At 47.2% G+C, this 20,095-nt stretch overlaps 1 protein-coding gene across 2 annotated transcripts in view; it reads right to left on the bottom strand.

The window, feature by feature from the left end:
• PCBD2 (pterin-4 alpha-carbinolamine dehydratase 2) overlaps positions 1-20,095 on the bottom strand; it is a 579,571-nt gene that overhangs the window by 408,089 nt on the left and 151,387 nt on the right. For both annotated transcript variants that reach the window (XM_086931502.1, XM_086931503.1), the window contains exon 2: positions 6,161-6,295. In XM_086931502.1, coding sequence (XP_086787628.1) covers positions 6,161-6,295 — 135 coding nt within the window. The remainder of the gene's footprint in view (positions 1-6,160; positions 6,296-20,095) is intronic.

Below are 20,095 nucleotides of genomic sequence, written 5' to 3'. Positions count from 1 at the left end.
CACTCAAATTGCACATGTCAGCTAGGCCAGCACTCGACCCACCGTACGTGCATGGTTTGCATGGTTTAAAATCTGAGGCGCAGCGCTCTTTCAGATATGCGGCAATCAATAGCAGACCACAGCTTTCACTCTACACTACTGCTCTAAATGCAACAGAAGACCCAGCATCGCATTAGCAACGTGAATGACAATGTATGGTTGTAAGTTGACCAATCTACAAAGACATTACAAAGACATTACTTCTGGTTACGTCCCCATTGCTTCACATTAGTAAAGACTTGAAGAGATGGGGGAGGGGGGGTGTTGAGCATTGTGTGTCTGTCTAAGCCTAGTTATAAAACTACGCTTCATATAATGGTGGCCATCCTTGGCATACTGCAGTCAACCATAAAATGATGGTGCTTACCTGGAGTACAAATCTGGCTCTGGCATGACGGTAGTAATTCTTGACTTACAGTGGCCCTCAGATGGTGATGCCTTGCCAAGCAAGGCTGAATCTACCCATGTACGGCAATAGTACTGAAAAGAAAGTTTGCAACAGATTTTTGGATTAGGCTCTTGTCGTGGTGCGCAGGGACATTGCAATGTACTGAAGATTCCCTGAGGGGCCATCCCATAATTGATGGAAGAGCGTGGTGGAGAAATGGGCAATAGCAGATGGGAAAGAGCTTTATGACGAGGAGCATAACGATCTCCAGAACAAACGTCCATCGAACCTCTGGGGCCTGCGGGACAGTTCACGGATGGATGGTATTTGCCACGCTTGGTCTGAGCCTCTTTGCTTGTCCTTAAACTTGTAGTACATGAGTGATACGGGAACCAAGGATGTAAATACACTCCTACCGGAAAAAAGCTGGAGGAGGCACAATACTAAGCTAGCTCGAGTGGGAACGATTTGCATATAAGGGGTTAGGCTGTGGCACAACAGTTTCTGGTTGTTGTTTGTTGTTGTTTAAACGTTGCTGTGGGTATGAGCTGGAGTCCTTCTACTGCGTAAAGTAACAGCATGCATAAAAATCTCCATTAGCTCCTATGTAGGATTTGAGCATGTGTAAGGCGAAGACTCTGGCAAGGTGCGATATCATGCATATATTTGATCCGCATGCTTCATGACCAGCAAGATACCTATGTGACAGTACTCCAAAACTCAAGAGAGTACATTTTTTTTTTAAAGTGCTATACAGTAAAGTGCAGCTTAAAATAACATTTTCCAAGTGCTAAATGAATAAGGCAAACTATTTTATGTATAATTACCGGACCACCACAACCTGCTCTACAAACTGCCCTTATTTACATGTACACAAAGAAAGCACTAGATCAAACTGCAAGAAAAGCTTGTAAAATGAGAAGTTGAATTCACTAAAGTCATGTACTTAAATGCACTTGCGTCTGCAGAGTAATGTGGAAATCCGCCTTTTCAAAAACAATAGGGTGAAGGATGGAATGCTTGAATTAATCTCAGCCACTAGCAAATCAGTCTTGGCCCTGCTCCTCGTGGGAACAGTCCAGCCTGAACTGCCAGGCCAAGTCCTCCCTGAACTTGAACACAAGTAATCTAGGACCAGTTTTGCCCTAGTTAGAGCTCTTCAGCTAGGTAAAGCTTGGTTCTAGTGGCACAGTGAGTCCAGGAACCACGTCTGGGCATACCCAGTACAAATAGGGCATCAAATGCAATAACAACATGGTGATGGATGGAATCCATGAATTAATCTTAGCCACTGGCAATCACTCTTGGCCAGATTTCAGAATCTGCCTTTTCTGCACGGTCTCCCCTGTTTTTTCTCGTTTTCTTGATACTATTTTTGCTGGCTTTAGAGCTGTGTGCAAAGCAACGGTGCTTCCCTTTTAAACTTGCTAAAATTGGCTTGAACCTGATTTGCGCAATCACCTTGCCTATAAGGCTATCGAATATGGTGCATAAATACACCTGTGCATGCCAACTGTGGACTACAGCACCTATTCTACCATCCACTACAGTGAGCAGACTGAACCCTGCGGCAGACCTCAGTCAATGTCACCTTTTTGACAGGTAGGAAAACTGATTTTAAATATTAAATATGTCACCCCTAATCACACATTTCTGCCTACAAGATAGGGTGTATATTGTTTAAGAGTGAAATGTGTGACATTAGAAATGGCATCCCCCCCAGTGACTATGCCCAAAATGGCGCTGTCACTAGCCAGGTTGTAACAAGCCCATTGGAATAGTCCCAATATAAATTATACACATTAATCTAGAACGTTTGACCTATATCAGCAACAGCCTAAATTCAAAGGCCAATTTTAATATTTAATAAAAACAGGTTAGATTGTTATTAACTATAATTGAAATGTAAAAAGTTGCATCTACCCTGTCTAATGCTGCTGGGGCAACTTTGCATCAGCTCTGAAATAGCTAGTCAGTATGTACTAGGCATGAAAGAGGAGTGAAAGAATTATGAAAACTGCTCCTAGAGCAGAGACAATGGCCTGGGTGTAGGGACTGAAAGAGGTATGAAAACTGCTCCTAGAGCATAGACAATGGTCTGGATGTAGGGACTGAAAGAGGTGTGAAAACTGCTCCTAGAGCATAGACAATGGCCTGGGTGTAGGGAGGTGTTATTTTTCTTCCTGAAGGAAGATCAGTGATAGGTGGCCCCGGGAACTTCCATTAACTTGAAAGAGGATCTGCCCTTTCACAAGTAATTGTAAGGGAAAGCCTTTGTCCCCCTAGTCTCAAGTTGGCACAAACCTGGTAGGAGGGTATCTAGCTCCAGAACTAGTTTAGAGTGGACACAGGAGGGGACAGCTCATCTCCCTGGCCACATCTCCGGGTGGGCACACGTGCGCTGCACAAGGGGAGAAGGGTTTTCCCATCTTGGATTCTGGGAATAAGATACACTGTAATACTGCCTTCAGTGGAGGAAACAGACAGTTTTAGAATTTTTTGGCATCTAGATTTTTACCGGTACCAATCCACTTGGTGAATCCGACCCGTGCTCCATTGAAGTTGGCCTCAAATCACGCCTAGGTCTCGGTCTAACCCTTCCATAGACTATCGTTGGCACTTAGTACTCTTTGGCACTTTTTCTCCTAACAGCTTTAAAAACTCATCTTTCTGATTACCCTTATTGGATTTTTGTTGTTTTGGGATTATTCTCTTTATTACAACTTGCTCTATTTTTTTCTAATTTGGTTTTGGATTTTTAATGCTTGGTGTTTCGAATTTATTATTGTTTTGGTAGTACACAAATCGTTTACACATTGCCCTAAGTTAGGGCTAACTGTTCTGTGCCATAGCTACCTGGGTTTGAGCTCAGTTTAATTTAGTAACTTTGAGGATTCATCCTGATAAGAAGTGTTATTATTCCTCGAGGTGGGCAGGCTCCGCCCGAAATAATAGTTTACTTTCGTACAAGTTCTCAATATGCTTGAAACAGATCAGCAAGTTTTGTGGTATTCTTAAACATCCACATGAGCACTCCTTAAAATGTACAAACATCATAGCTGTCCAAGTGTGTTGATACGGACAAAGGGGTCCCGGACTTATGCAGTGATTTGAATATAATTAGAAGCATAGAATGAAAAAAGAATCAAAAAGGAACAAACAAATGAGGTTACGATGTTTTAATTCACAAAGTACCTATGTCAACCACTTCATGGTTACGTAATTTACTACAAAGTTGTTTACGTTTTATAAAACAGTTGTGCCCACATGGGGTAGGGGGGAAGGAAAGTGCTGTGAGGGAGTTGAGTGAACGGAAATGAAAAAGTATAAACAAACGTCAATTGTACATCATTGATTAATGGTTGTAATACATTCTAAGACGGTCTCCCAAAGTCGGAGCCAAGAACGGAATTAAATCACACTTTTTAGAAAAAACACAACAATATCTCCTCTTTCAGGCTGTTCAAATCACGATTAACCTTGGGAGTAAGATTATGGGGAGCAGTCTACGTTTCGACCCTGTTAGGATGTAGGGTAGTTGGCCCTTACAGACGGGTCTTCATCAGGACTGGGGAACAGTGGGCAGGCCTCCTAGGGAAAAAATGGAGAGGAACTCAGAGGGGTACATATTACCCGGAAAACTAAGCGTTGTGAACGCTTGGTCATAGCATTTGGACAAACACTGTTAAAAGGACTACATGATCCCTGAAAATACCTTAGGAGAGGAGGACCGATAAAGTTGCCATCAGGTCCGGTCAGTTGCGCCTTATGGAATTTCTGAATATGAAAAGGACGTGTTTTAGAAAAACCTATAGTCGAGTAAACTATATGGTACACTGTGGGTAAAGTGCGTAACAGGTTACGCATTCAAGATTACCTTTTGGTTCCCGTTCAGGCGTCTTGATCGGTGTTTAACAGATCGTATCTGGGGAAGCAAGTGAAAAAGGGGGACCTCATGAGTATCTGGTCATAAGGGTAAAGGGAGCATGCCCTACTCCTTCTTCCTAGGCAGTATTCCAGCGGGCTTACCTTGTTAAACACAAGATCGCATCAGCAAGGTCTCGAGGCAGTCAATGGACGCGGCTCTCTTAACCAGGAAGTATGAGTCAGGGGCGTGGCTACGTTTTTATAGCTGATTGCTGAAAGTGAGAAGGGACTAACCTCATTGTTGCCTAGAAACCAAAGGACGCTGCGTGGACATGGTCAGCGTCCTTTGGTTTCTAGGCAACAATGAGGTTAGTCCCTTCTCACTTTCAGCAATCCGCTATAAAAACGTAGCCACGCCCCTGACTCATACTTCCTGGTTACGAGAGCCGCGTCCATCGACTGCCTCGAGACCTTGCTGATGCGATCTTGTGTTTAACAAGGTAAGCCCGCCGGAATACTGCCTAGGAAGAAGGAGTGGGCATGCTCCCTTTACCCTTATGACCAGATACTCATGAGGTCCCCCTTTTTCACTTGCTTCCCCAGATACGATCTTTTAAACACCGATCAAGACGCCTGAACGGGAACCAAAAGGTCATCTTGAATGCGTAACCTGTTACGCGCTTTACCCACAGTGTACCATATAGTTTACTCGACTATAGGTTTTTCTAAAACATGTCCTTTTCATATTCAGAAATTCCATAAGGCGCAACTGACCGGACCTGATGGCAACTTTATCGGTCCTCCTCTCCTAAGGTATTTTCAGGGATCATGTAGTCCTTTTAACAGTGTTTGTCCAAATGCTATGACCAAGCGTTCACAACGCTTAGTTTTCCGGGTAATATGTACCCCTCTGAGTTCCTCTCCATTTTTTCCCTAGGAGGCCTGCCCACTGCTCCCCAGTCCTGATGAAGACCCGTCTGTAAGGGCCAACTACCCTACATCCTAACAGGGTCGAAACGTAGACTGCTCCCCATAATCTTACTCCCAAGGTTAATTGTGATTTGAACAGCCTGAAAGAGGAGATATTGTTGTGTTTTTTCTAAAAAGTGTGATTTAATTCCGTTCTTGGCTCCGACTTTGGGAGACCGTCTCAGAATGTATTACAACCATTAATCAATGATGTACAATTGACGTTTGTTTATACTTTTTCATTTCCGTTCACTCAACTCCCTCACAGCACTTTCCTTCCCCCCTACCCCATGTGGGCACAACTGTTTTATAAAACGTAAACAACTTTGTAGTAAATTACGTAACCATGAAGTGGTTGACATAGGTACTTTGTGAATTAAAACATCGTAACCTCATTTGTTTGTTCCTTTTTGATTCTTTTTTCATTCTATGCTTCTAATTATATTCAAATCACTGCATAAGTCCGGGACCCCTTTGTCCGTATCAACCATTACCCAGGTCCCAGTGACTATCTTGGGTCGAACCCTGTGTTTATACAGCGTCCATGTGTGTTGGTCAACACTCCACTAAGTCTACTGTCAACATAATAAATGACACTACATTGCACGCACTAGCAAGAAACATAGGAAAAGCAACAAATCTATTTTACACAAACAAAATATAAACATCCCGCACACTGTATACTGTAATATGAAATTGTTACAAGTTCTGAAAGCATCATGTCTCGAATGTGCAATTTCCGGTCCCGTTCTCCCTTTACAAGAGAATAAAAAAAACTGACAATCTTATTTTTTCAGTTAATGAAGACTGAAGATTGTTCTTCTCTAGATTTTGCACAGATCTTGCTGTAGTGGGTGTATGATACAAAGACAGACTACTTCCGTAACAAACATTTACCTGATTAAATGTTTTGAAGATGAACTCTTTGGAAATGGCGTCTTTGGAACTTTCCGCCGTCCATCCTGTAGCTTGAAGGTCAGTTAAAGCTTGAGTCCTTTCCTCGGGTGTCAGGCTGTGAACCTCCGATGTCGCCTACATACAAAGAGCATTCGGGAACAGATACGTTTTTATTATTTAATAAAATATCTAAAGTACTATGTGTGATATTCACTATGACACAATAAAAATATTACTACAAAGACAAACTAGAACAAGCAAGTGGATATTTCACTAAACAGTCTAAAAGAACGTGATCGATCTTAAGGCTACAGTCTCTGATTGCACTGCTGAAGCCCAAACAGAACGAAGGAGATCCCTCACAGGCGTCAGTCGCGTATTTAGCTGTGGAATCAGATCCAAGCAACTTTGAAAAACAAGCATTGGTAATTCCAATAGGTCTCTTTTAACCATGCTGTACAGCATGGCTGAAACAAAATAAACAAGCATTTACAATGCAATGGTTTCACCTTTGGAAAAGTTTGAGCTATTGGCATTGTAAATGACAAAATTTGTATTTATGTGTTGGTTTTGAAAACATAAATAAATGGCATTGTCATTTACATTGCCATTAGCTTAATCTCTCGCAAATGTGAGACCTATTGTACGCTACGGACGAGCTTAGCTGCCTGCAATTACTACCACACACACACACCCAGAGCCACACAAACACACCCAGAGCCAGCCACACACACACACACACCCAGAGCCAGCCACACACACACACACACCCAGAGCCAGCCACACACACACACACACACACCCAGAGCCACACACACCCAGAGCCACACACACACACACACACACCCACACCCAGAGCCACATACACACACACACACAGACCCCCACACACACAAACCCAGAGCCACATACACACACACACACAGACCCACACACACACAGAGCCACATACACACACACACACAGACCCACACACACACATAGAGCCACACACACACACACACCCAGAGCCACACACACACACACACCCAGAGCCACACACACACACACACACACACCCAGAGCCACACACACACACACACACACCCAGAGCCACACACACACACACACACACCCAGAGCCACACACACACATCGAGCCATACACACCCACACACACCGAGCCATACACACCCAGAGCCACACACACACACACCCAGAGCCGCACACACACACACAGAGTCACACACACACACACACATACCCAGAGCCACACACACACACACCCAGAGCCACACACACTCACCCAGAACCACCCAGAGCCACACACACCCACCCAGGAGAGCAAGCACAGCCAGGGGGCAGTGAAGCAAGCACAGCCAGGGGGCAGGGAAGCAAGCACAGCCAGGGGGCAGGGAAGCAAGCACAGCCAGGGGGCAGGGAAGCAAGCACAGCCAGGGGGCAGGGAAGCAAGCACAGCCAGGGGGCAGGGAAGCAAGCACAGCCAGGGGCAGGGGAACCAGGGGGCGAGGAAAAGGTTTATTGGTCACCTTTCTATTATTTATTACTTTATTTTAGAGCGGAGCTTGCATTAATGAGGTGCAACCTATGCTCAGACATTGTTAACAAGTGTAAAAACTGCAAAATAATAAAGTAATACTACAGCTAAGTGTATCTCACTAAATCGTTATCATGCTCTATATTTTTGTAATCGTGTACAATATTACATGTGTAACGCATGACTGTGATGCCATCCACGCGACCATTAACTAATCTCCATTTCTATGCCCCCCGGCCGGAGGAAGCAAATGTTTTAAGAATTTATGCTTGACATGTTTGTAATTCGTGCAAGAATAAAACCGATCGACATGGACTGAAGTACGCACCGCACCCCTCCAGAACGCGAATGTACATTGCCTAGGTTTGTGATTTATACAGCGCTTCCATGTTTCTAGAGTAGTAATCCTCAACAAGATCCCAGAAACTTTCAGCGTTACACATAGCACTACACCAGCGGCCCAAAAACAAGTTAACAGCAGTTTTAGAATGCAAGTTATGAAGCGCTATTTAGATGCTAAATGCAGTACAGTTGTGGTGTTGCAAAGAACAGCGAACTTACAGTGGTCACCGCCAGTGCCTGGACGCCCAGGGACAGGCTGAGGAGCACACAGAGCCGCAGCAGCGCCTTCATTGTAAAAGAGATACGGCAGACGCCACTCAGCAGACTCCGCCCCCGGCAGCGGTCTGATCCGGTCAGGGAGGTAAGCACCGCGGGATTGTTCTCATATATATATAACCCCTCAAACAATTTCTCAGGTCAAGGCCCCAAAAAAAATTTAAAAAATACATGGGGTAGGCACTGCTACCCCTAATTGAGTCCTCTAGCATGCCGCTTCCCTCGTTTCATCTAAATCCTTTAAAACCAAAACATGTGCCTTCTTTTCACAGAGCTCTTTTGCTGTTACGGTAGCGGGGGGAGTCTGGCGCTGTGGTGTTCGCATTAAAGGTTCCGTTTATCTCGCCCGCCACCGAGGCCGAGCCTGAAAGCTGCTTGCGCGAACCTATCATTTTCTCTGCGCATTATGAACACTTAGCCACAAAGCAAGTCTTGGCTGCAGAGCCCCGCGCACTCCTCTGCCCCGGCCTCTCCCTCACCTTGCTTTCCATGGGAACCAATTCACCCTTTACAATCAAAAACCCTTCTCTGCCTGCTTCCCTACCCTCCCCTCCCCTCCCCTCCCCCAGCAGCCGCAAGAGGACAAACTTCTGGTGCATTCGGAGCTTTCATCAAAAGAAAACGTGAACAATAAAATACTTTTTCAAAGATTAACAATATATATTGTTACATCCTCCAAATGCAGGGAGCGTAGACACCACCCCTACTAAGTAAAATAAGCTTAAATCGAAGTTTGTTTACCACTTGAGTCAACAAAAAGTACTAAACGTTTCTTTTAAATGATTGAGTCGGTATGCGGTCCCAGTGGCCTCGCCTGGACTTGTTTGGAATTATGCAAAAGTCATTAAATTAATATCGATGGTATTTAGTTGTGTTGCAACAGCTCAGCATCTGCTAAAGATATGGCCTCTTGGCGCTGTATGGTGTGGCTTGCACTTGTGGTTGTTTGGGGTGGTCCTCTGGGCATTTTTCCTTCGACCCCTTGTCCATGAGCTGCTGTGTTTGATATGAAGTGCATCACCTGGGGCGTTTCTACACACCTTCACAATCCAATCCATGTTCATACATGTTATTGGCATTGCGCACATATGTGGTATTGTATAAGGCGAATTGAGTTTGTCTGGAACTTCTTGCATTCTATTGAGGGGTGTTGTAAGTCGAAGAAAGTAAAACTATTGCAAGAAACGTCAAGCTCGCTGGCTGAAAAGGCGCCTCAGTCGCGCACGTCTGCAGTGTCGGCATGTGTGATGTTGCGCATCCCAATGGGCTTTTCAGCGTTCCCTCGCCGCCTCTTGAGCCGGGCATGCTTCGCCCGTCCCTCCTGCCGCCCACTACGCCCGGGCACACACTGGCTTCAAAGCGGGGGCCGGCCGCCCGTTGTGCGCGCCTAGAGCCCGCTCACAGACCGTATTTAGGTCAGCGCTGCCCCCGCCGTCTCAATGGGCCGGTGACCGTCAGGGACCAGTGCACACCAGCGCCAGGAAGTGGAGTCCCGCAGGAGGGGGGAAGGCGGACAGGGGCATCTGAGGGCCGTCCCACTCCGGCTCTGTACGAGGGTAGGGCTGCTCGCAGCTCTTCCCGGCCCGCCCCTCCCCTCTGCTGGCGCCTGGAGGCGAGAGGCTGCGGCGCTGGAGCGGTGCGGGGTGCACCGCAGCAACATGGGTCTGTCACAGCTGCCCTTGCATGACAATCTGGCTGCTAGTGACGCGCGTGGCCCTGGTGTGGAGTTTCCTGTGAGCAGGAGGGCAGAGGGGCGCTCTGGATCCGTGATTGGCTCTACCAATGCTGCTTGTGATCAACACTCGGGGCACCGTCAGTAACCCAAGCTTTCTTCTTGCCCAGATCTTCCAATGGCGGCAGTACAGGACACGAAGACAACACACGGAGACGACAGGAAACAAAGAGCAGCCCACTCCTGCAAAAGGCAGGACGAAAATAACAAAAACATGCAGAGACAAAAAAAAATAAAAAATCCGCCCACCGCCGCAATGACGTGATAAAAGGGGCTGGATGAGAAGAAAAAAAAAATTTTTTTTTTTTAAAAATCGCCGGAACGCCCACGAGTCGCCTCGCAGAATGACGGGTGCCTCTCTTTCAATGGCTAGCCTCCATTTATGGAGCTAGCCAATGGAAGACAGAGGCAGGACAAAGCCCACATACTGTAAAAAGGCGAAACCTAAAAATGCGCTGTGAGCCATTTTGGGGTGGGGGGTGGGGGGTGGGGAGAGGGGTGACTGGTGGAGCTGGTAACAAATGGAGGAGGAAGGAGGGACAGAGGCAAGCAACAAAGGAATGCGGGGATGGGAAAGATGGTGACAAGCAAAAACAGTATGTAGGAGGGAGTGGGAGAGACATGAAAGAACAATAAAATGCGGGAGAGAATGGTAGGGATGGAGCAAGCAACGGTATGAGGGAGGTTTTGGGCGGCACAGCGGAAAGAACAACAGAATGAGGGATGGGGTGGGAGGGACGGACAAGGCAACACCAGCATCAAAGAGGTGATGGGTGGGCCCGGGGCAAAGCAATAACAGTATGCAGGAGATGGCGAGAGGGGCGGGTGCAAACAACGTCAGACTGGGCTTGGAGGAGAGGCGACTTGCAAATATATGCAGTCTTATGGAGTGCTATCGCTAAAGGGAAAAATAAATTACCTCAAAAAGTGCAAAAGCATTGGAAGAATACTGGGCGACTCAAGGATGCATACTTGGACCATGCTCCAGGGGAACGACAAACAAATGAGGAGAAAGTGAAGCCAGTACACGCTGACGAAACAGAAGCTAGAAATGAAAGTTTTACAACTGGTAAGCAAAGGGCCAGAACTATGCACTCTGTATGTAAACAAAAGGTCTCACAAGAAACAGTGCATGCGCTTTCTCAGGTGAGACCCAACAGCTTATTTGCACACAATGTAAGGCTTTTGATCTGCTGATAAAGGCATTTATCCATGGCTAAAGGGCCAAATCTAACTTCAAAACAATGTATTTCAACTCTATATACAATTCATACCAGTGCATGGTCATTTGGGATTCATGATGTACAGTTGTTTATGTTATTTTATAGGATATACAGTGTCACACCCTCATATGGCCTACCCCTGCCTACCTTTGTTTCCCATTCTCTTCCGACTTTGTAAGTTTCACAGGTATGGCACCTCTGCTATTCATGGCACACATATTGAATACTTACTTTGAAAGGCTTTCGGCCACTGGCTCCTTTTCCTCCGAACCGTCAGCCATTAGCTTGAGACACTGACAGTCAAATATTAGATTAGCTTGGGGGCGTGGCCACAGAGGGAACCAAGATGGCTGCCTCTGCCTGAAGCTCAGTCAGTCGGGCTTCCAAATGCTTAAATAACGATGTTTTAATCAAGCCCTGAGAGCAGCAATCTTTCTCCATCCTGTAACAGTCCCCATCGGCAGCCTTCCGGTGCCTGAACGGAGCTCTGCGGGGGTGTGAGGCGCGAGAACAGCGGAGGGGATCAAGGACCTTGTCGCCCTCTCCCTGGGACATCCTATCTGCGCCCGGCTGATCGGTGAGTCTTGCGCCTGTGGGGGCTGTTCTGCGTGCTGCGCAGCTCCGCGACGCTCGGTGGGCCCCCTTCTCTCTCCCCAGTCTCCTGTGGGTTTGAGCTGTCCTGTTCCCGGTTGCTGGGGATCGCTCTTGGCTCTCGGGCCTGTTGCACGGTCCCGGACCGGGGACTGGAGTTGTGGTCTTCCCCGGCGGGCGGGGGGGGGGGGTTAGGGTGGGAGCTCACTGTAGTGTGGCTCACTGGTTAGAGGCGGCAGACCCGAGAGCAGAGGACGGCCCGGGACCAGGGTTCGATTCCCGGCGCGGCAGGTTTCTAGACCAGGGTCAGCGGACTCGATAATTCTCTCGCCTCGGTGCCCACTCTGATCAGCGATCACACTCGGCAACTCTGGGCATTAGCTTGCCTCATCTTCACTAACGGCCCCACCAGACCGCCGGGGATGCCTGGTCTCACCCTGGAGATACCCATTAAGGGACCATCTCTCAGGGAAGCCAGGAAGGGTTTCGCAGCGGTCGAAGCGCCTTGGGACCCTCCGGGTAAGTAGTGCGCTATATAAATGCCTATACATACATACATACATACAGCTCCGGGGGCCGCGGTGGGGCGCAGCGGCGGTTCCTGCGGGGGTGAGTGCCTCCCCTGCCCTGTGGCGGCCCGCCTTTTCTATTTTGCCTCTGCCCTGGCCGCAACTCCACCTTTCGTGCCGGCCATCCAGCGGTTGACCCGGCTGCCAGTGTCCTGCTGTCCTGCGGCCTACATTACATCCCCACTTCTTACTGGTCTCACTGGGCCCCCCCCCACCTCGACCATTGGGCAGATGATTCTGGCTGCTGTCATGTGCGAGGGGAAACATCAATGACTGCCAGTGAATGCCCTGGGGTGAGCTCCCTGCCTCCCACTGCGGCGCCATTATTAGGGAACGGATCCTTCACAGACACGGCCCTCAGTTTCCGCTCCTGGGCCCTTGGCGCTGCGACTTGTCGCCCTAGCCGTTCCCTATCCAGATGGTGTATTTACAAGCTGGGGTGTTGATTCTACCTGCTTTTCCACAGGCTCTCCCTTTACGCCCCTTAGACCACTGGCGTCTCTAACACGGACTCCTCCTGCTGTCCGAGTGTGTCATTGGGTGCTCCTTTTCGGGACCCGATTCCTACCTTGTGCACAAGACCATCTGTCTCTGCCATTTTGCCGGCCTGCTATCGCCTGTTAACACCTGTTTCACACCATGGGGAAGAGGGATCCAAACCAACGTAAACTCAGCTTTGACAAGGCTTCCCTCCTTACCACTGATGCCCCCCCTGGCTCCTCCACAGGCGCTGTAGACTCTGCTGACCGGGACGACGCGGCTTCTTTGGTCACTGCCATGATGAGTGAGATGAAGGCCGGTTTTAAGTCACTTGATAGCCGATTCGACAGCCTCGAGCAAAAATTGTCCGACATGGGGTCTAAGGTATAGGCTCACGACCGACGCTTGGACGTGGTGGAGTCCAGGGTCTCGGACATAGAGGACGGCGCGACAAAATCGCTGAAACGTCTGGAACGAGTGGAAAAACTCCTCAAAGATGTGGCCATTAAAAACGAGGACCTTGAAGCGCGTAGCAGACGCAACAACATCCTCATTCTTGGCGTGGCAGAGACGACGTCAACTGGGCGAATGGATATCTTCATGGAAAAACTACTCATTGATCTGTTTGGCAGAGAAATATTCACGCAGGGGTTTGTGGTGGAACGAGCCCACAGGTCTTTGGGGCCCCGGCCTCGCCCTGGCTTACCTCCGCGCCCCATAATTGCTAGGCTCATGAATTTCCGCGATCGCGATGCTGCTCTTCAGGCAGCGCGTGAGAAAAGGTGAGATCCAGTAGCAGGGTAATACTTTGTCTCTTTTTGTGGATTTCACCCTCATAGTCCAGGAGGCGCGACGAAAGTACAATGGCTTCAAAGCTACCCTGAGGAACCTGGGCCTCAAGTATGGTATGTTATATCCAGCACGACTGAAGGTGGACGTTGCCGGCAGGTTTCGTATTTTCGACACCCCCAAGGAGGCGCAGGAGGTTTGCCAGAAATACAAGAAACATGGATCGGGAGCAGCTGACACTTCTGGTTCGCTTTCTCCTGTGCAGGGCGATTCCCAGAACAGTGTGGAACTCTTCACGGACCCGGGGACTGGCTGAAAATTCATTATTTCATGTCCCTTTTACTTTTGCTCGGTTACACGATTTTGTACACTCCTAATGTTCATTTGTGACTTGTCATATGGGTTTGCCTGACCGACGAGACGTTGCTGCCCCCCAGGGCGGATGCCTTTGATTTCTAGATTTTTAGGGTTTTTCTTGGATATGTTTATTGCTTATTTCTCTTGTCAATGTTATGCACATTATGATGTTTCGCTACAGGGGTCCAATGGGTTCGCCTCTCGGGGGTTGACAAGAGGCTGGGTGGTGGGAAGAGGGAGGGTTTTGTTTCGGTTTTTATTAGTCATGGTTGTTACACTGTTTATTATGCTCTTAGATTGAATTGGAGTAGCGTGCGCTTCAGATTATCCTTGATTCTGGTTTTCACATGTCCAAGCTAGGCCTTCAGCCTCAGGTTTCCGGGCTGTCACTGCTTTCCTGGAATGTTCGGGGGCTTAATAATACTAAGAAATGCAAACAAGTTCTCAACTATATCACTAGACATAATGTCGATGTCGCTTTTCTGCAGGAGACACATTTGTCCTCTTCTGGCTCCTCTCGGGTCGCCAATAGCTGGGGCGCACACAGGTTTTTCTCTAACTATAGCAGATATTCTAGAGGAGTGGCCATAATTATACACAAACGTGTCCCATTTGCTCTTTCCAATACTGTGACTGACACAGACGGCCACTATTTGATAGTCACTGGGACTCTAATGGGACATAAAATTACATTGGTCGGGATTTAAGGCCCCAACGTCGACTCCCCGTCCTTTTTCCAAGACCTACAGGTGCACCTCCCCACGCTCGAACCTGGCTTGTTGATTATAGGGGGCGACTTTAATATATTGATGAATCCCACTAGAGACAGTACGTCCTCTTCCCCTGCCACTAAAAGTAGATCACGCCCGGTATTGCTTGACATTTGCACACACTTCTCCTTAATTGACATTGAGCAGAGGCTACACCCACATCTTGCGGACTACACCCTTCATTCTGGGTTTCACAATACCTGGACCAGAATTGACGACTGGCTCCTCTCCCCTGGGGTGGCTGGTTGGGTTGAGAACCTTCTCACACTCCCTCGCACACTGTCAGACCACTCCCTAATAGTTCTTAAATTGAAAGTACCAAGATTGGGTGGATATGAAAGACAATTGCGATTCCCCGGGAGGGCACTTGCGGACCCCTTTTTTACAGAGGAAGTTCGACAGGCCATTGAGGAATATTTCGACCTCAACACTGGATCAGTGGATTCCTGGGCAGTTCTTTGGGAGGGATTCAAGGCGAACATTCGCGGTATCTGTATTGGTAAGCATGTCGGTGTTTTGAGGGACATTCGTTCCACATTGTCTTGTGTTGAAAAAGACATTGCTGCACTAGATAGGGAACTATTACTGAACCCCTCCAGCGAGAAGGAAGCCAATCGTTTGTCATTAATGATGGAGTTTAGAGACGAAGCTGACAGGGAACTAACATTTCTTACCAAACAATTCGTGGCACGGCAGTATGGGGAGGGCAACAGGCCCGGCCGATTACTAGCGCAGCTACTTCGTCCCCCTTATAACACTTCATACATCACAGATTGGAGGTCCGCGTGGGGCGATTCTCTTGACTCCACGCCAGAAATTTGCGACGCCTTCCTGTCCTACTACAAAAATTTATATACATCCACACTGACGGGCGATCTGAGAGATCAAGGTGACTACCTCAACGAGATCGCCATGGTTTATCTGGAAAAACACATGCAGGAATTTCTAGCTATGCCCATCACTCAAGATAGCATAGTTGAAGCTATAGATACGTTACGTGGTTCTTCGGCGCCTGGACTGGACGGCTTTTCTGCCGAATTTTATAAGGCCTACAAAGAGGCCTTAGTCTCGCACTTAGTAGAAGTCTATGCAGAGGCACTTGAGACGGGCTGTCTACCTCCCACGCTCAGAGAGGCGGTCATTATTCTCCTTCCCAAACCGGGCAGAGACTCCAAACTATGCAACTCATACACACCTCTCTCTTTATTAAACCTTGATGATAAGATATTGGCAAAAGTGATCGACATCCGGCTTTCATTGTTGATGGAGGCCATCATATCCCCGGCGCAGTCTGGCTTTGTGCCACACCGCTCCACCTCTTTGAACCTCCACCCCGGCTGCCGCGATCCTCCTCGACGCTGAGAAAGCGTTTGACTCTTTGGAGTGGCCCTTCTCCCTGTCCATCATGAGACGCATGGGCATGCCGGAATGCCTCGTCTTCACAGTGTCACTATTATATACTGCACCTACCGCCAGACTGCGCCTCAATGGCACTATTACTTAGCGGTTTTCCTCATCGCGGGGCACCCGTCAGGGATGCCCCTTATCCCCGCTACTCTTCATCCTGGCGATGGACCCTCTGGTTCGCCATTTTCGAGAAAAACACCTACACCGGGGGCTTCAATTCCGTACTGGTCCTCTCCTAATTTCTCTGTATGCGGACAATACGATCTTATATGCCAGAAAGCCTCACATTAATCTTGAACCGCTCATCCTGGAAATAACTTGCTTTGGCAAATTTTCTGGTCTTCACATCAATTGGCACAAATCAGTGATTTTTCCGCTTACCCCTAGCATGTCCGCATGGAATTGCACCTTCCCCCTTGAATGGTGTCATGACTCAGTCAAATATTTGGGGGTTCATATCCACTTGGACTCCTCCGCCATCATTAGACTAAATTATGGTAGTGCGGTTAGTTTATTAGAGAGCCAGATTGAGAGATGGATTTGCCTTCCTCTGTCGAATTGCCATAATTAAAATTTTTGTACTCACTCGTTTTTTGTACCTTTTTAATAATATCCTGATACCTCTTACCAAGGTTTTCTTTTCCCAGCTGGGCTCTTTATTGCTGCGCTTAGTCTGGGGAGACAAAAGTCCAGGTGTCACCTGCCGTGTTTTGACTCTCCCATATGAACGTGGTGGATTCGGAGTTCCCGATTTTTATCTTTATTTTTTAATTGTACAATGCTCCTACGCGCACTCCTGGTTCCACCCCGATGCTCGCATTTTGTATCTGAAACCCGAAGCGGATTTGGTCCTCCCTGAAATTCTTTCTACTGTTCTGCCGCGTTCTGTCTCATCAACCTGCTGGGCCTGGGATAGGCTTCGCAGGCTTCGCAGGCCTGGACCAGTTATATTCACCAGCACTTCCTTTGCCCAATGCTTCTTGGTTCCCGATCACCGGAGAATCAGTAGTCAAAAACACATTGGCTAAATTTAACATTCACACTATTGGCGACCTCTTTCCTGAGGGCCAAGCTTTTTCTTTATCTGAAGACCCTCGTTTCGCTGAACGCTCGTTCATGGACTCCTTTGTTTTGACCAGATTACGATCCATGTTACGAGCTTCGTTACCTACATTTACACTGGCTCCTGACCCTGCTCCCCCCTCACGCTCCTAATTCAACACACATCCGGGACACACATGGTTTCTAAATTATACAGACTGTGCAGTGCCTCACTCCCCTCTTTGGACGCCAAAGTTCACGCCGCATGGGAAGGTGATCTGGGGAAACCTATATCTGATGTTCAGTGGGAACAGTGCTGCAAAGCCACAAAGGAAATTTCCTTGAACAGTAGACACAAACTCATCCATTTTAAAATTCTTCGTAGATAAGACAATACGCCAGCACGTTCACATAAAATAGACCCTAGTCGTTGCCACCACTGCCCCAAATGCAGGGCCCCATTTGCCTATTTCTCCCACCTTTCTTGGACTTGTCCCCTTTTTCATGATTATTGGTCTCCGGTACACCGCACCGTTAGCGACATTTTATGCATGAACCTGGTCCCTACCCCGGAAATTGCGCTACTGGGATAGGTCTCCAACTTCCCACGCACAGTCCGTAAACTTGCCGCATTGGGCTTCTTGTTGGCAAAGAGGGAAATAGCATTATTATGGTGTGATAGAAGGCCCCCGAGAGTGAAGTCGTGGCTCGGGAGCTTGGCATTTTGCAATATTAACAGTGTGGAGCACTCCACTTTGGTCCCCTGTTCATCTAGACCTACTGATATATGGGGGCCATACCGCTCTTACATAGCCAAGATCACTGCTGCCCGTCAGTCTCAATTAGTAAGTCAAATAGTTCCTGAGGGGGTTGGCTGAAGTGCCATGCATGTGTAACAATATGCATTTGGTTTTTATTCATTTCCCCTTTGGTACCCCTGGTCATTTCTTTTTGTGGAGATCTGATTGTTAAGTTATCATGTACAGGATGTAATAATAATGTGATTTCGAATGCCCCCCTCATTGCTGTTGTTTTTTCTTTTTTTTCTATTTTTCCCTTTCTGTGCCTTTTGTTTCACATATCCCTCTAATTGTATATTTAACTGTTTGTCAGCTACCTGAACTACATGCCATGTAATATTCTAGGTCTGTACGCACGCTCTCCTTATTAGACATTAATGGTGCGCTATGTTATGTAACAAGAAATGCATCATTGCTTGATTGTTTAGAAAAGGATAAATAAAGTAAAAATAAAAATGTAGATTAGCATACAGGAGTATCAGCCAATAGGTGTACTTTTCTCTAGTTTTTTCAAAAGGCTGTTTGGGTGCGACCTCTATCGCCACTAGAATACATGATGAGCTATTTTACATCTGAAATGAATCAGTGGCGGCCTGGTAGCACCGGGAAGTGAGCGCAGACAATATCATCTGAAAAATTGATGCCCCTGAAAGGAAAGCAATAATTTTTGTAGCATTTATTTTTTGGATGTTTCTGCCTGTGCTCAGTCCCCAGAGCTGTGAGGTAAACAAGCACTGGCAAAGCCAACTGGTAGGTTGATTCCTCGGGCACACATCATATTCGTAGTCTGTTAAAACATCACACTTATTGGCTACTGCATTCCTCTAAACAGGTGCGCAAAGAATTGCAAGCTTGTTACATTACCATATAGCACTCTGCTATAACTATACTAATATGTGAGCACTTTGAAATTGATAATGCTACACCGGTAATTAAGATAAGTCAATACATTTGATATATAAAAATTATTTTTAGGATTAATGAGAAAAAAAAACGAATCAAGGAAAGAAGTCCTAGTTCAAAATGGATGCGAGAAGCAGATTGTAATAGGCTATTCTTAAAGAAAACATCTATGGGTGGATAGTATTATCACATAATCATTTTAAAAGTCTGCTTGGAGAATAGCGTGGTGCACGCTTCACAGTATGTAGCAGCTTTTTGTATAGTGCATCATACCAATGACGAAGCCACAAAGTGCTCTAATTTGCATTGGGGTTCTAGCACCCTTTCAAAGTGCTTGTTTGATAGGATGCTGGATGAAGTTTGGCCAATTTAGGAGGCATTGACTCATGTGTAGGGTTAAAAAATGCTTCAAATAATGTCAGCAAATGGCGCTGCGCATAACCAGGAGGTGTTGAAGAGAGTGTGAGAATAGACAAAGCTACACGTACCTAACAATTTAGTGGAGATCGTCAGAGTACATGGAAAATAGAAAGGCGGAGGGCGCCAGGCAGTGGATTATATAGTATAATCTACTGGGCGTAGTGCAGTCCCATGGTGGGTGGGGGTGGGGGGCTAAAGCAGATAAGCATATACATAGTGTTAATCTAGACAGATGAGCAGCATGGCACTGCGTTCCTTGAGTCTAAAATGGGGAGTAATCTACGTATTGTGGAGGTATTCCCACTGCCAATGTAGTTTCATGTTATTCTGCTTCTCATCTTTTGATCAACGATTGGTGGTATGACCAGTAAAGCGATCTAGCATATGCAGTTGAGAAATGGATGATGGTTGCCACCTCCTTGCTCAACTATTTATATGATGGGAGGGGAGTGGGGTCCCTCCCGCCGGCAACATTGGTGGTCCTGAACGTGAGGAGGTGCAACCTGCGGCAGATGGGATGGTGGGGTAAATTGAGTGGACGTCACTATGGCAGGGCAGTGTGCTCAAACAAGTGACCCAGCTAGAGGGCTTTCGGATGTGGGATATTATTGGAATCTCCACCCTTGGAGATGTGATGTGGGGCACAATCTTCAAATCATTTTAAGAGTTGCAAAACGAATACCAATTGCACTGCAACCA

The sequence above is a fragment of the Lissotriton vulgaris genome, chromosome 7 (assembly GCF_964263255.1).
Source record: "Lissotriton vulgaris chromosome 7, aLisVul1.2, whole genome shotgun sequence".
In the NCBI taxonomy this organism is placed as follows: Eukaryota; Metazoa; Chordata; class Amphibia; order Caudata; family Salamandridae; genus Lissotriton; species Lissotriton vulgaris.
This window is presented reverse-complemented; position numbering and strand designations above follow the sequence as displayed.